Here is a 16,619-nt window from a genome sequence, read left to right as displayed (position 1 = left end):
GAAAATTAGTGAGGCCATTAAATTTAGGCACAGAGGCTCTTGTCCTACTAACCCCACCGTTCAAACTCTCTGTCCTCTGGACTGTCAGATCGTTATGGGCAAGGAATGTGTGGGCCAATTATCCGAGAGTGCTATGTTTTTGTTCTGAGTCAATGAAATTGAGTGCCCACAGGGTGCATAACCAGGCCTTGCCAAATATTTATTTAGCTTGCACCCATTCCTCAGTGTGGACCTTTCCCATTTCTAAGTATAGGTTTGAAAAATCTGCCGGCCCTTCGAGTCTGGGCAGGATGCCTGCACTTCTCCAAACTCCCCGGGGCAGTCTCGGCATCATTCCCTTTCAGCCGTGATATCCGGGGAGGGTGACAGTCACTCAGGCGATCAAACGCAGTTCTTTGGCCCAACTGAGGTAAATTCCTCCCTCTGACCCGCTTTGGTCAACCTTTCAGCGGGGCTCGCTGAGGATCCTGGGAGTTGTAGTTCTGCCCGTCGGGGCGGTCGACGGGATTCGGGCATTCCGAACTGCAACTCCCAGAGTGCTCTGCGGCAACTTGTGTTCCCCCCCCCCTTCCCAATGACACCAGGCCATCGCCATCTTGTAGACGGTGGTGGTGCGGGCCTTCCCATCCCTCCTGTCCCCCTCCTGTCCCTTCCCCTCCCTTCTCCGGCCCCCGACTTTAGGACCTCTCCTGAATTTCCTTTTTCCCATTTCCCAGAGGTTGGTCTCTTCCTAACCAAGGGATTTGTCCAGCCTGGAGCTGGGGGGGGAGCCTGCCTGGGAGGGAGTTTAGGGCGCGGTCGAGGCGGAGCTGAGGAGAAATGGGATTCGCGGGGGGGAGACGAGGGGAAGGAAAGCTGTCAGTCGTACTTATTGAGCGCTGCAGGGCACTGTACTGAGCGCTTGGGAGACCTCCGAAGGGCGGCGATGAGGGAAGAGGAGTGGGGGTCGAAATGGACACCCAGGGGGGCTGTTGGGGCTGTGCCCAGTAAAATATATTGAAAACCCTTTCAATAAAAAAGAAAAAACAACAACAAAGCCTAAGGCCTCTTCCTTAAAAGAGAAGCCACGACTTAATTTGCAGCCAAAATCCTCTGGTCTATTACTGGGAATTGCTAACTGCGGATCGAATTCCCCCTTTTAGACTGTGAGCCCACTGCTGGGTAGGGACTGTCTCTATATGTTACCAACTTGTACTTCCCAAGCGCTTAGTACGGTGCTCTGCACGCAGTAAGCGCTCAATAAATACGATTGATGATGATGATGATGAATTGCTGTCAATTTTGAGCAGTTAATACCCGATATTTAGCCAACACCTGGTGTTCCATGATTTTGTCTCGAAACTTACATTAAACTGGATTTGTCTCAATTTGTTTAGAAATTTTTAAACGAAACGTGCACAGTTTATCCCTGTTAACGTGTTTTTGTTTATTTTTCCCCACCCCCAGATGCCTTATGGGGAAAGTAAAACAAAGTCTTCGGGGCTTGGTGAAGAGCTAACAAGCGGACCCTCCCCCAAAAAGCTGAAGTCAACGAAAGAAGCTTATGTGGTTTACCATGACGGCAGAGCAAATTTTCAAGAATTGCATGAGAAAAGATGGACTGATTGGATACCTCTGTCCAATGTCGGTGATAAGGAGAATGATAAAACGCAAAAGAACACCAGTGAAACTACAGATATATTGAAAAATCTGAGCGTGTTAGGTTCCGGGAATCAGCCAGTGGTTACTAAATCCAATGATTCAGAAGTCTCAAAGGTCATGAATTCTCCAGCAGTGTCCATGGACAACAATAAGGCATCAAGACAAAATAATTTTGATGAAATATGGATTAAAGAACAAACCAATAAGGCATCTGTTATTACCAGGAAAGAAGAGGTAGAAGAATATAGTACAAGCAAAGCCTTTATTGGACCCATCTACAAAACCCCTGACGAAAATAAGTGCGATGCAAGGAAAGATTCTATTCGGTGTAGCAGAGAAGCCAATAGAAAGGAAAATCCATCACCATGTGGTAGATCTGAAAACAAACAAAATAATAAATCTGAAATCGATGATGAATTGTGCCAGTTTTATAAAGAAATCCAGCAGCTTGAAAGTGATAAGGAAGATTCAGATGGCAATAACCAGGAATTGGAAACTTCTCAGGAACAACTTATTACATATTATGACTATAATCGAAATGACTCTTTACAGTCTGATGACCAAAAGAAAGACTTTCAGTACAGTGATAAACAGTCGTTCTGTGGTGATAAGAATTACTTCAATAATGAATCAAGTGGTTGGAGAATGGAATACACCTTTAGTGGAGGAATGGAGCCCACAGTTTGTAATAGTTCCACACCTCCATTTAGGCCTGAGTGGCACCCAATGCAGACTTTTATCGTGCCCCAAGGCCCTCCTCCACCTTCCAAGTTCAACTGTCACTTGCATTTTCAAAGATTTTCCTCCCCACCGTGTCTACCAAATACCTTCCGGGGCCAGAATGATAGGTTGCCTCAGAATTACGAAGGTGATCGTGGAAATAGCGTTATTATGAATTGGGCCTATCCATTATTTGATCAGAGTAGTAAGTATCCTGAACGTAACGGGAGTAGCCAGAGCACTCTGGCCTTTAGAAGTGGCTACGATGATCAAGGTGGACAAGTAAATAATGGTTTCTGTGAAGCCAGAGAAGAATGTTGCTCCCAAGCTATGAATAGGACAGATGATGCAGATAGATTTACATGCCATCAATTTCAAGAGGAAAAGCTCGAGAGGCTGCAGAAGTTACTTATCCTTTTAAGAGGCCTACCTGGCTCAGGAAAGACAACCCTGTCTCGGTAGGGAAATGGTTTAATTTCGAATGCATCCTTGGGTGTTTGATGGTTTAGAAAATAAAATAACGAACAGCAAACAAAATCAAGCTGCCTCAAACATGGTGGCCTGCTTTGTGATGGGAGGTGAAGGTGTTATCCTTATAGCCTAAACGCTGATGGAGGAACTCTTAATTTTGTCTGAACAGGGTTTCTGCCCCTCTCTTCCTCTGGTTCTCCTTGTGCCTTCCCCTCCTGGGCACTTATTTTAGAATACCAGTCTGTAGCAGAGTGGGGACACTAAACCAAGTGCTGGGGCAGAGATGGGCTGTCTGAAGCTGGGGGTACATGTGAGGGAGAGGGGCACATTTGCCACTTCTCAACTGCCAGCACTCAGGGGAGGGGGAAGGTGGATGTGGAGTCAGGGATGCATATAGGAGGGTCTGCATAAGAGGCGCTGGGGACAAGGTGATAGTCTCACTACCAGATCAGAAAAATGGATGGGTCAGAGGTGATCAATCCTTTGTTAGCCTGTCTTCTCCCCTCTCCCTTACACAAGCTAAACCACTTCACTGTTTTGTCAAAAAAACAATTTGGCCTCCTTGTCTTGTTCTAGGTGCTTTGCTAGGTACTGTTCAAATAATAATAATAATGATGATGGCATTTGTTAAGTGCTTACTATGTGCAGAGCACTGTTCTAAGCGCTGGGGGGGATACAAGGTGATCAAGTTGTCCCAGGTGGGGCTCACAGTCTTAATCCCCATTTTACAGATTAGGTAACTTGAGGCTCAGAGAATTTAAGTGACTTGCCCAAGGTCACACAGCAGACATGTGGTGGAGTCGGGATTCGAACCCATGACCTCTGACTCCAAAGCCCGTGCTCTTTCCACTGAGCCACGCTGAGCAACTTGAGTAGGCATAGATCCAGTTTTCTTGATTCCCAGGTATGGGACACAAATAGAAAATATTTTACCCAGTTCCCTGGGTATGCTTAATTCATGTTGATAATGCTCATGATAATGATAAAGGAGATTATGAAGAAGTAGTTTTTTTAGTATATATCTGTCTTGGAAAAGGCGCTTGCTTAAAATGTGAAACTTTATGACAATTGAAAAAAATGCCAACTTGGCTTATTTTTGCCTTTGCACCTCCTGGGAGGGAAGAAGTAATACATTTTGGTGAACTTGTATTTGGTATTTGTTTAGGAGGCTAAAATAGGGGTGATGGTTTGACTTGTTTTAGATTTAAGTTTACCACCTGTCTAGCATTACCCTCTCTTTTAAGGCAGTTTTCCTGGAAAATGTGTAATGCTTCTTGGAACTTTAAATGTCATCTTTTTTTTTTGGTCAATCCCCCAAGGCACCTATTTGAGGATTGGGGTGAAGGTTTGGGGGAAAGTGTTGTGTCAAAGTCAACAGAAGCTGTTGGACTTGAGCGCTTTGACAGGGAACAGAGGAGTGCTGCCCCTTAAACTACTCCTGGACCCCTATTCTCCAGCAACCCAGGCCAGGAGGAGTTTGGCTTGGCAGTGAAATATGCAGGATTTTCAGAATGGTGGATTAGGGATTTTTTGTTCATTTTTTTACAAAACACCTATGGGTTCTTGGCTCTTTCTAAGTGAGAAGTCGGCAGCCCTCTTAAAATTGTACTATATGTTGTGTTTGTTGCCTTCACAATTGGGCTGGTGGTGAGGTTTCGTTACTTTTCTTTCTCCCCAGTTAGGAAGTTCATATAGGAGGAATTTCTGAAGGCCTAAACAGGAAGGAATAGAGAGGTATATAGGGTTTGAGATACAGTGTGTACTATCAGACAAGGTGGTGGGGGCCAAGAGGTCAGATAAAAAAAAATTGGCCATATCTTGTTGGAGCAAGCATTGTGAGTGAAGATAGAAGATGAAAGAGATGAATGAGAACCTAGTCAGGGAAGGCCTCTTGGAGGAGATACGATTTTAGCAGGGTTTTGAAGATGGGGAGAGTTGTGGTCCGTTAGCTATGAAAGCGGAGGGACTTCCAGGGCAGAGGGAGGATGTGGGTAAGAGGTTGGTGGCGAGACATGCAGGATTGAGGAACAGCGAGTAGGTTGGAGTTAGAGTGGACGGCGTGGATTGGGTTGTAGTTGATCAGCGAAGTAAGGTAGGAGGGAGAGAGCCGATTAAGTGCCTTAAAGCTGAAGGTAAGGAGTTTCTGTTTGATGTGGCGGTGGACAGTTAATCATTGGAGGTATTTGAGGAGTGGGGAGATTGGAACCGTGCCTGAGCAATTTTTCTCAGGCAAAGCTTGATTATTTGTCCCAAGGATGCTTTTTTACTACTACTCTATTTTGTGTCACGGTGAAGATAATCTCCCTGTACCTCCACTCCCATTGCAAGTGTCAAGCTTTTTGGATTCCGCTTCTCAGCTAGCCAGCAGTGAGGTCAATGCAGAAAAGAAGAAGAAGCCAGGCTGGTGGTCTCCACTGTATCCTGGACATTATCCTTCCTACCTCAGGCTTTTTACTATCTCCACATAGCATCAAGGAGAATGACACTCCCTCGTGGTATTTACCATTTCCAAGGTGCTGGGGCAGATTCAGAATAATCTAAACAGAGCATAGTCCCTATCCCACGTGAGACTCACCCACTCTTCCTCCCTTTTTTAAATCTCATTTTACAGTTGAGGAATCTGAGGCACAGAGAGTGTGTGACTTGCCCAAGGTCACACAGCAAGCCAGTGGCAAAGCAGGAATTAGAACCTGGGTCTCCTGACTCCCAGTTCTATGCTTTATTTGCACATATGTTGCAGTGTATTTATGAAACTAAAACAGTCACCACTTTTCTGGGTCTGCCCTTGATTTCAAAGATAGGGCAGGGAAAAAAAGGACCTGCTGCCTTCTGTGCAGATGCTGTTTATCACTCTGGCACAATACGTGTTTGGATTAAACAGGCATGGAAGGAGGCATAGGTGTGTGAACTCAGGGAGTGTGTCTCTATGTGTGTGTGCATATGAGTGTTTGGAAGGGCCTGAATGTGTGAACTCTTCATCTTCTCTCCCAAACCGTTTCTTTCACCTCAGTTTCCCATCGCTGTTAACAATCCATCCCACCTCTCAAACCATTAACCTTGGCATAATCCCTACTCCTCTTTCAACGCCTTTATTCAGTTTATCACCAAATTTTGTGGGTTCTTCCTCTACAGCATTTCCAGAATCCACCCCTTCCTCTCCACCCAAATGGATCACCATAACGTGAGACCATTAGAGACTACTGTAAGCTCCTTGAGGGCTGGGATCGTGTCTACTAATGCTGTTATACTCTCCCAAATGCATAGTACAGTGCCCTGCACTCAATAGTGAGGGTGCAGTAAATACCATTGATTGACAGATTGATTGGTAGTGGTCCAGGGACCTGTCATATCCTGCAACAACTTTCTCACCAATATCCCTACCACTAGGCTCTCCTCTTCTCCCTTCCACAGTTCCGTTTTGTTACCTGGATCATTTTTCTAAAACATTTTTCTACACATGGGTTCCCATTCCTCAAAAATCCCTACGGGTTGCTCATTCTTCTCCTCACACTTGACTTTTCTCACTACAACCAGCTCACATTCCTCATTCCACTCAAGCTAACTTGCTCACCTCATTCTCAGTTCTCCTGCCACTGACCCCGTGCTCACTTCCTCTCCCCTGCTTGGAACTCTCTCCTGCTCTTATCTGACAGACTACAGTTCTCACTAATCTCTCCATCTTTTATCCTATAATAATTGTGGTATTTGTGAATCACTTACTCTGTGCCAGGGGCACTGTTCTAAGCACTGGGGTGGATACAAGCAAATAGGTTGGACACAGTCCCTGTCCCACGTGGGGCCCACAGTCTTAATCCCCATTTTACACATGAAATAACTGAGGCAATGAAAAGTTAAGTGACTTGCCCAGGGTCACACATTGGACAGGTGGCAGAGCGAGGATTAGAACCCAGGCCCATGCTCTATCTACTAGGTCACTCTGATTATCCTCCAATTCCCAGGTCAATACTTTTAGCTTCCTAAGTATTTATGTACTTAGACTGCCCTGTAGCACTTACTGTATTACTTCCTATTCATAATGTTCTTTTGTGTCTGTCCATCTCAATCAATCATATTTATCGAGTGCTTATTATGTGCAGAGAACTGTACTAAACGCTTAGGAGAGTTCAATTAAACAGAGTTGGTAGACATGTTCCCTATCTACAAGGAGCTTAATTTCTTGAAGGCAGGGATAAAGGCTACTAATTATATTGTACTCTATCAAGTGACCAGTACAGTGCCCTGTACAGAGTAGCTACACAATAAATATGATTGATTACATGTGGTTTGGAAAGTGTGTATGTGTGTGGCGGGGTGGGGGGGGGTGAAGTGAAAGAGTAGGGAGTGTGACTGAATGTGTCTGAATGGTGGTGTGTGTCTATCCTCTTTGGTCCTTGTAATCTCTCTCTACTTGGGGCTCTGTCTTTTGTCCATCTTTTTTCCATTTCCTCCCAACCCCAAGTGAAACCTTCATAATTTCACTTCTCTGTGCCTCACTCTCCTCACCTTTAAAAGGGAGATAAAATACCTCTTCTCCCTCCTACTTAGACTGTGAGCCCCACGTGGAACAGGGTCCGTGCCTGACCTGATTATCTGGTATCTACACCAGTACTTAATACAGTGCTCATTTGAGTCTGATAAATTAGACTGCTGTTTCAACATCGTATTTAGGCTGACTCTTACAGAAAATAAAATTGTCGGAATAATTATATCGGAATTGTCAATTATTTTATTAAGAGAACAGTGGTTACTGAAGGCAGTGTAGAAGTGCTGGTGAAATAAAACATTGGGTTGATTTCTTTGCTCCTTGAGGACAGGAATCATGTCTATCAAAACTATTGAACTCTCCCAAGTACTCAGTATAGTGCTCTGCACTCAAGTATGCGGCAAATAGTCCTGATTGATGACTGATTTTTCTCTCATTGACAAAGTTTCATATTAATATGAGTTTAATTTCAGTTTCATACCTAAGTTGGAAATGCTAATGTTTACTCCGGGAGAGTTTCAGATACAACGCCTGACTTAATTTAATCTAGAAGAATTATAATTGAAAATTGCCAGTCTATACAGTTGTTAAACTGTGAAGATTTCTCAGCCTTTGCTTAGTTTCTCTTTGTTAGGAATTAATTTTATTGTTCTGAAAATTGCCTATTTTGGTTTAATATTTGCTGCCTGAACGTGGTCCCGTTCAGTTTCCATTTTACATTTCTATTCCTAATAGCTTATATCTCTGTAGAAATAAGTCATTGTATGTGAATGCTATATATTTGGTATTGAATTCAGTTGGACGAATTTTGAGCTAATTCATCTGGTTAGTTTTTGAGCTGGAAGAGGGTTTAAAGATATGTGAAGCTTCATATTTTAGGAATGAGAATAATAGGACTAGAAGAAAATACCAGAAGCTATCCTGAAAAATTAGGTGTCTGGCCTCTCTGAAGGAGGAAAAATTCATACATTACAGTAGTTACAGTATTATCTGAAAACTGGAGGTGGGGCTGCAATTTCTTAGTAGAGATAGAGTTTGGGTCAAAAGGCTTCAGATAGGGCTTTTTGTAGTTTTTCTGGTGGGGAGCAGAGGATGTATGCCTACAGCATGGCTTAGTGGAAAGAGCACAGGCTTGGGAGTCAGAGGTCATGAGTTCTAATCCTGCCTCCACCACTTGTCAGCTGTGTGACTTTGAGCAAGTTGCTTAACTTCTCTGTGCCTCAGGCACCTCATCTGTAAAATGGGGATTAAGACTGGGAGCGCCATGTGGGACAACCTGATCACCTTGTATCTACCCCAGTGCTTAGAACAGTGCTTGGCACATAGTAAGCACTTAACAAATACCATCACTATTAACGGCAGAAACCAAATTCTTACTGTGCATATAGGGGCTTTTCATGAATGTTTTCCAATTATCGCACAAATACTCTCACACACAACTAATACACTGTAATTGTCTGAGTTTTCATTATCTTGCTGTTGGTGAGAATTTGGTAGTCATTGTAGGCTGGTTTACTAAGGCTGTTTTTTCCTCATCTTTTTAATTGACTGTACTTTACTGGTTTACTTTTGTGTGGTTTCTACAAGTACAACACTATTACATTATATTTATTGCTATGTGTAAATTGGGACAAGGAATATTTTTAGCAGCTTTGCTTTGATTTTATTGACAGAGTTCTGCTTGGTCAGAGTCGTGATGGGATTGTGTTCAGCACTGATGACTATTTCCGTCAGCGAGATGGCTATATGTATAATGTGAGCCTACTTGGTGATGCACATGACTGGAACCAGAATAGAGGTACGGCACCATTAGGTGAATCATTTCGGATCATTTTCAAGCAGAAGAACCTGGCTCTTGATCAGACCTAAGCAGCACATGGCCCATAAATACATAAGCACCTGACACCAAGCGAGGTCATTAAATTTTCATTCCAAGAAGATATAGCAGCTTCATTCAGGGCAGTAATTATCTGAGTGGAAGTGACGCTTTTTTGAAATTGGAAATTGAACAGATACTCCAACTGCTGCACATCCACCAAGATAGCCACTACAGGACAACATGATCACCTTGTATCCCCCCCCAGCGCTTAGAACAGTGCTTGGCACATAGTAAGCGCGTAACAATGCCATCATTATTATTCTTCTAGACTATGAGCCCGTTATTGGGTAGGGACCGTCTCTGTATGTTGCCGACTTGTACTTCCCAAGCACTTAGTACAGTGCTTTGCACACAGTAAGCGCTCAATAAGTACGATTAAATGAATGAATCTCAGATACCTTCCTAAGGCAAACCCAGAACGAAGCCAAACTATTTCTTTTGCGTATGTATATATTTTTTAAAATGGTATTTGTTGAGTGCTTACTATGTACCAGGCACTGTTCTAAGCACCTGAGTAGATACAAGCGCTTAGTACCGTGCTCTTCACACAGTAAGCACTCAATAAATACGATTGAATGAATGAATACAGGGTAATCAGGTTAAACATAGTTCATATCCTTTGTGGGCCCATAGTCTTATAATCCCCATTTTACAAGTGAGGCAACTGAGTCACAGAGAAACTGAACAGAGGGACCCACTATGAGTGTGGCCGAGTGAGAAGCCGCAAGGCCTAATGGATAGAGCACAAGCTTGGGAGTCAGAAGGATGTGGGTTCTAATCCTGACTTTTCCACCTGTTTGCTGTGTGACCCTGGGCAAGTCACTGTCTGTGACTCAGTTATCTCATCTGTAAAATGGGGATTAAGACTGTGAGCCCCATGTGGGAAATGAACTGTGTCCAACCTGATTAGCTTGGTACAGTGCCTGGCATATAATCAATAAATCAGTGGTATTTATTGAGCACTCGTGTGCAGAACACTGTACTAAGCATTTGGGAGAGTACAGTACAACAGAATTAACCAAACACATTCTTTGCCCATAATGAGTTTACAGTCTAGAGGGGGAGAGACACATAGTATGTGCTTAACAAATACCATAATAATTTTAAAAGAGGGAGATAAACACACAGACATATACACACTTGTTGGTCTGTTTGAGTTGTTGCCCTCATCGGTGGAGGTTCTGAAGTTCGCGATCTTAGGTTAATCCTTGATCCACAATTGCTTAGGTGAATTTTGTGAGTAGGAATGCATTTACTGTCTTTATTTAGCAAAGATAAGTGTAACTTTTCTCTCAGACTTAGATTCTCGCACAACTATTCATGCTTAATCATCAGGGTGGGCCTTAGCTGAGGAATATATATATATATATGTATATATGTATATAATATGTATATATGTATATATGTTTGTACATATTTATTACTCTATTTATTTATTTTACTTGTACATATCTATTCTGTTTATTTTATTTTGTTAATATGTTTGGTTTTGTTCTCTGTCTCCCCCTTCTAGACTGTGAGCCCACTGTTGGGTAGGGACTGTTTCTATATGTTGCCAACTTGTAATTCCCAAGCGCTTAGTACAGTGCTGTGCACACAGTAAGCACTCAATAAATATGATTGATTGATTGACTACTCAGAAACTTCACCTGATACCAAGTATAATTCCTTGCATGCTAAATCCCGGAAGCTTTCTGGAGTCTGGGGAAGTGGAGAACTGCTACAGTTTGTATCAAAGTTCAGATTTTATTGAGTCCCATTCCTGACTGAAATATTTGACCATCAGTGGAGAGCTGTGGACCATAGATTTTCAAAACAGGGCTTTGACCGCAAGCTCATTTTCTAAAAAAGTATGACTAATTTTACAAATATGCTCCTTTTTGAGTTTTTGCCCTTGTTTCTTCTGAAGTGGTTTTTACTCATATGCATTTCTAATTGCAGCCAAGCAAGCTATCGATCAGGGAAGATCTCCAGTTATAATAGACAATACAAATACTCAAGCTTGGGAGATGAAACCATATGTGGAAATGGTAAATATGAAATGAAAAAATACAGTCTGAGTTTCCGGTGCTGGTCATTGTTTTGTTCTCTATCGTTGACATACGTCTTTCAGAAAGGGGGTTGATATTTTTCTTAGATGGAGATGATCATCTCCAGAAAAATCTCAGGCTGGGTCTCTCTTATGGGGCCCCCACCTCTCCCCTCTCCCCTTCTAATTGTGGAACAGAAGCGAGTGCTGGAATCTCCTGCATTGTAGCAGGAGGCTGTTTTCGGGACAGATTCAGTCGGACCCCCAGCCAGAGTGGGGAGTCCTGCAACATACCTTCCCCCTCCCCCCCACCATACTACACCTTTCCTACGTATCAGTGTTGGGGTGCCTGAAGGAGTCAGGCAGGATCCAGCCGCCTAAATCATACAATTCCTTCAGCCATTTCTCATACTTATGAGCTTACCGTACACCCGTTCTCAGCACTTTCACATGTTGATTCAATTGTACAGTTACTAATTCTGAATATTCTATATGTAAATACTATCAAGTATTCTGTGAGGATAGTTTCACTTTTTAAAAAAAAAATTTCAAATTTGAGTGTATCAAACTCATGGCCCATGGGCTGAATCCAGCCATCTGCTAGGTTGTGTCAATCAACGCAGTTCCTGGCCTTGTGGAAAGAGTGCTTTAGAGTCAGAGGACCTGATTTCTAATCCTGGCTCCCCCTCTTGCCTGCCGTGTGACCTTGGGCAAGTCAATTCATTTATTGTTGTATTGTACTTTCCCAAGCGCTTAGTACAGTACCCTGCGCACAGTAAGTGCTCAAAAGATAGAAATGAATGAATGAATTTCCCTGTACCTCAGTTTCCTCATTTGTAAAATGGAGATTCAGTCCAATACCTGATCTCCCTCCTACTTAAGCTGTGAGCCCCAGTGTGGGACAGGGAACGTATCCAAACTGATTCACCAGCATTTGACACCTCGTATGTGCTTAACAAATCCAATTTATAAAAAAAGTGTTCCCTCACCTTTGCCAGCAACTCAGTTTCTTCTTCTGGGCAGAAGGTGCTGCCTTTCCCATATCAGCCCCAGAGAGCAGCTCTCATTACCAGCGCAGCTCAGAGCAAGAAACTGGACTGTGGGAAAGGAAGGGATATATATATAGAGAGAGAGAGAGAGAGAGAGTGTGTTTCTTCCTTCATGCTTCTGAAACTGAAGGGAAGATAATTTGGGGAGGGGGGTGTGAGGGTGTATGTATGTGTGGTATGTGTCTCTGAACAGCTCTTCCTTTTCTGTCTTTTATATCCACCCTAATTTTGAACCACCGTCCCTGCTCACTAACCCCATCTTGAAATTGGAGATCAAAACGATCTTTATTGATTTCATTTATATTTCGATTCCATTAATGCTAATAAGGCCTATCAGGATGCTGGTTATTTTTCTGAAGCACTTGTAGAAATGTGCCAGTTTTTAAAACTTCTCTGTATTAACGGGTCTGTTGTATCAATTAGTTGTTTCTGTTTTTACTGCTTACGTAGGCCATAGGAAAAGGATATAGAGTGGAGTTCCATGAACCTGAAACATGGTGGAAATTTGATCCTGAGGAATTAGAAAAGTAAGAAATTCACATTTTATAATTATCGGTCTTTATCTTCAAGAAGTTATTTCAGTTGGTTTACTGTTAAAGAAAGGCACAATTCTGCAGTCTGTTGAGTTTGTCCTGACTCAGTTTACATGGGCTATTTACTTCGAAGTATTACGGTAAATGTTTTTTTTAGAAGGCTGATTTTTGAAATTTAAATCTTTTCTCTTTTATTGAGTGATTCATTGATTGTCCTCTTGTGGCTTTCTGTGTTGTTTTGCAGTTCACTGAATACTGATATTTGCCAGCACAGAAAAGACAGTCTCTATAGCAGATAAAGTAGATGAAAGTTAAAAGGCTAAGGGCTTTCTGCTTTGAAAATGAAGTAATTGTATTTGGTTCTGTAAATTCTGCTTTTTTTTCATTGTGGGGGACAATTGAACTGTATTAAGATTAATAACATTTTCCAATTTTCCAATAATCAACTTTCTTCCTCGGTTTTATTTTGTTTTTCCACTCCTTAAATCTCTTCCCTGCTTTCCCTCTTCTCTTTCCCTATGTTATCATTTTGCCCCCCTTAACCAGAGCAGTAACACCTCTGAAAGGAACTGTGATTTTTGGTTTCTTTGCTTCATTATGCAATGGAGCTGGCATGAGGGAACCTGTAGGAGAAGTACTCTTAATTCTGCAGCTAGATGCAGTCTGTTGTCTATTATGCATTTGACCTGCTGTCCTCCTGCAGTGGAGTTGAAAGAAGAGACAGTAAATGCTATAGATTTCTACCAATACCTGAAAATTTGATATGGAACATTTAAAGTGATAACCCAATCCAAAATATCTAAGGCATTCTTAAGTAGCAGAAGTGTATTTTGGGAATGGAAGAGTGCTGCTCTACCTCAGTAAAACTCATATTTACTACTGTCCTGGGTCACAATCTATCCTTGAGCTGAAATAAAAATGTAGAGAGATGTGCCGAGTCGTTCCGTGATTAGCCACTTAAGTATGGATTTTTGTTTTTAGCCCATTACTTTGGAACTGCTGTGAATTGTACTTAAAAGTTCCATAAGTAAGTAAACCCTCTCCAGTATAGTTTTCCATGAGAAATATTGTCTGGGCTCAGTTAAAACCCATTTTGTTAAGCGTTTTCAAAAAAACAGAAATTCCACCCTGTGACTAAAATGATTTCAATGTAATTGGTTTTGTTATGTAGTAAGCAAAAGGGGTTGAACAGATTGCAGGTAGCATAATGAGTATAAAGGTGCTGTTCAATTTAAGCTTGATATTTCACAGGCTAAATAAGATATTCCAGCAACTGATTAGATTTTTGAATTTCTGTACATTCAGATTCTTTAACGTACTGTTGGTCAGCATTGAAAAAGCTAATATGTATCTTTCAGTGTAAAAATTGGTAGATACATAGCCACAGCACCTGACTTCCTTAAAAGATAGTAAGCTTAAACTTAGGATTCTGTCAATGTAAAACTTGAATTTAAACCTAAAAACAGTGGGAATTTTTTTTTTTTGCAGGAGAAATAAGCATGGGGTGCCTCGTGAGAAGATTGCTCAGATGTTGGATCGTTATGAATTTCAAATGTCCATATCAATCGTAATGAATTCAGTGGAACCTCCTCATAAAAGCACCCAAAGGCCGCCTCCTCTGCAACGAAGATTGAGGTGGGGTGGCTGTTTAGACCCTTGGAATCCCATCAGTGTTTCAGATTACTGATAATTCAGGTTACTTTCAATTAACAGCAGATTATTGCTTTACCTTTTAAGTGATTTCACAGTGAACCTTTCTTGAGGTTTGAATAGGTTCCAGGCCAATAAAAAAAACAACAAAAAAACCCACCCACTACTTCCCAGCAAACTGTTTCAATTTTAAAATGTAAATAAAATACCACATAAAATTGTGCACCAAATGGTTTTTTAACCTTGTATTGTACTAACTTGGGTTTTAGAAAAACTCCTGGATAGTGTAACGGGACCAGAATGCTTCTCAAAATTTGGATCCTAAATAATTTTATGGGGTGCAGTAGAAACTGTTGAACAGTTTTTAAAAGGTGTGACCAACTCAAGTGTGTTTTTATAATGTTTTAATATTACCCTTGACGATTTTGAAGCTGCAGGTGGGACACCTAATTTGCCATGGAGAAGATTTTAATTGATTTTATTTAGAAGTTGAATGTTTTCTTACAAAGTGTTTTTCTTGTACAAAGAAGTTTTTTCAGTGTGGGAATTTCTTTTCACTTAAACTCCTTGAAAGAACATTCAGGATTCATCTAGTCCAGTGTCTTACCATTATATCATTGCCATCCCTGACTAAGTATGCTATAGGGTAGGTGCATATCATTATGTCGTACTCTCCCAAATGCTTAGTACAAGCACTCAATAAATGCAATTGCTTAATTGGTATATCCTGAGAAGAGAATACCTCAACCTCATTCAGTAACCCAAACTACTGTTTAACAGTCTATATTGGCAAGAAGTTTAATCAGTCAGGCATATTTACTGAGTACTTACTGTGTGCAGAGCACTTTACTAAGCGCTTGGGAGAGTTCATTAAAATAACATTCCCTGTGCCCAATGAGCTTACAGTCTTGAGGGGGAGACAGATGTTAATATAATTAAATGAAATTTCAGATAGCCCTCAGAACAAGTTGGAATTTAATCTAATATCTGCTTGTTCTGCCCTAATAAAACTGTCACTATGCTCTATAATTACACTTCAAACATATGGAATATTATAATTAACCTTTATATACTCCTCCTAACATGAAAATCATCCTGTATAACTATCCCACGTGTACCCTTCAAGCCATTCCTCTCATGTTAAATACATCTTATTTTAAAGCCCTAGTTCTCCAGCCTTTATCATTTGTGTTACGCTTTTATGAACTCTCCTTATAGCCCTTTAAAACGGCAGCTTCTCCAGCTAGCCCCAGAACTCTAATAAGGACCTTACAGTTGCTGAATCTTCTGAGGGTATTACTTCATGATATCTAGACGTCACACCATACAGGGGTAGAGCATGTTTTGTTAAACTTTTAACCGTATTAACGCAAGCTTGCCTTGCCCATGTACGTCTCCCTTCTCGTTCTTGGAAATCTCCCACCAGTAGTGGCCTTGCATTGTGCAAGTATAGATTTAAGCTCCCCTAAGGAACAAAAACCGGTTATTAGTCTCCTGCATGTTCTCATTTCCTCCTCTTCTACCCATGACAGCGTTTTAGATCAGTAACAGGGAATGTGCAGAGGTGAGAGAGAGAGAGAGAAAATGCCTGATTTTAAGGGTTTCTGAATCATTATTATAGAGGATCCAGTATCAGTGAAATAAACCAATAACGAACAGGAGATTCAATGCAACATTTTGAAAACTATAAAAAACTGATTAATCTAGAGTTTTTCCTCAGTTTGCCGTTGAGATCATTTTTGTCAGTGGTTAAATATGAGTTTTGATTTTTTTTCTTTTTTGCTTTGCAGAATTAAAGTATTTAAGTTATTTTTTCCTTAGTGGTCTGCTTTATTACCGAAAAGGTGCTTCAGACATCACAGCTTTTTGAGATCAGTTGTAGCCATATTAAAATGCAGCTGAGGAATAGGCCAGTTTGTAAAAAATGATTCTATATTTCATATGTTTGGTATTCATGCCACTTTGCTTCCCTGGATTAAGCTACCTTGGCACTTCCTTGGTTTTTCACACAATGTTACTTTGTAAATACACTTGCGTAGTAATTAAATTGAACTTTGATATTTGCAGTTTATGTACTTTTTAAATTGCTTTTAGTGCTGTTGACAATCGACAATAAGATGTCAGCACTGTTTTTTTAAAAAAATCCCTTCTTTAAGGTAAATAA

The 16,619-nt window shown here is 41.3% G+C and overlaps 1 protein-coding gene across 2 annotated transcripts; it reads left to right on the top strand.

Annotated features, from left to right (window-relative positions):
* The first annotated feature begins 611 nt into the window (after positions 1-611).
* Positions 612-16,264, top strand: LOC119941616 (NEDD4-binding protein 2-like 2). 2 transcript variants are annotated; one of them, XM_038762156.1, is made up of 6 exons: positions 612-718; positions 1,447-2,819; positions 8,989-9,113; positions 11,136-11,224; positions 12,723-12,799; positions 14,294-16,264. In XM_038762156.1, exons 2-6 carry the CDS (start codon positions 1,447-1,449, stop codon positions 14,490-14,492), a joined length of 1,863 nt encoding a protein of 620 aa, XP_038618084.1. In that variant the 5' UTR covers positions 612-718; the 3' UTR covers positions 14,493-16,264. The 2 variants fall into 2 exon arrangements, with proteins under 2 accessions (XP_038618084.1, XP_038618085.1); XM_038762157.1 differs by lacking the exons at positions 612-718; positions 1,447-2,819 and having other exon boundaries at positions 8,994-9,063.
* Positions 16,265-16,619: the final 355 nt, after the last annotated feature.

The sequence above is a fragment of the Tachyglossus aculeatus genome, chromosome 20 (assembly GCF_015852505.1).
Source record: "Tachyglossus aculeatus isolate mTacAcu1 chromosome 20, mTacAcu1.pri, whole genome shotgun sequence".
Classification (NCBI taxonomy): Eukaryota; Metazoa; Chordata; class Mammalia; order Monotremata; family Tachyglossidae; genus Tachyglossus; species Tachyglossus aculeatus.
Note: the sequence above shows the minus strand (reverse complement) of the source record. Positions and strands in the feature narration are given on the sequence as shown.

What these genes read in the sequence shown, in the direction of transcription:
- LOC119941616 (XM_038762156.1), top strand. Translation starts at nt 1,447, where the DNA reads ATGCCTTATGGGGAAAGTAAAACAAAGTCTTCGGGGCTTGGTGAAGAG. An exon ending in TGACTGGAACCAGAATAGAG is followed by an intron (nt 9,114 to 11,135) that starts GTACGGCACCAT and finishes TTCTAATTGCAG; the next exon opens with CCAAGCAAGCTATCGATCAG. An exon ending in GATCCTGAGGAATTAGAAAA is followed by an intron (nt 12,800 to 14,293) that starts GTAAGAAATTCA and finishes TTTTTTTTGCAG; the next exon opens with GAGAAATAAGCATGGGGTGC.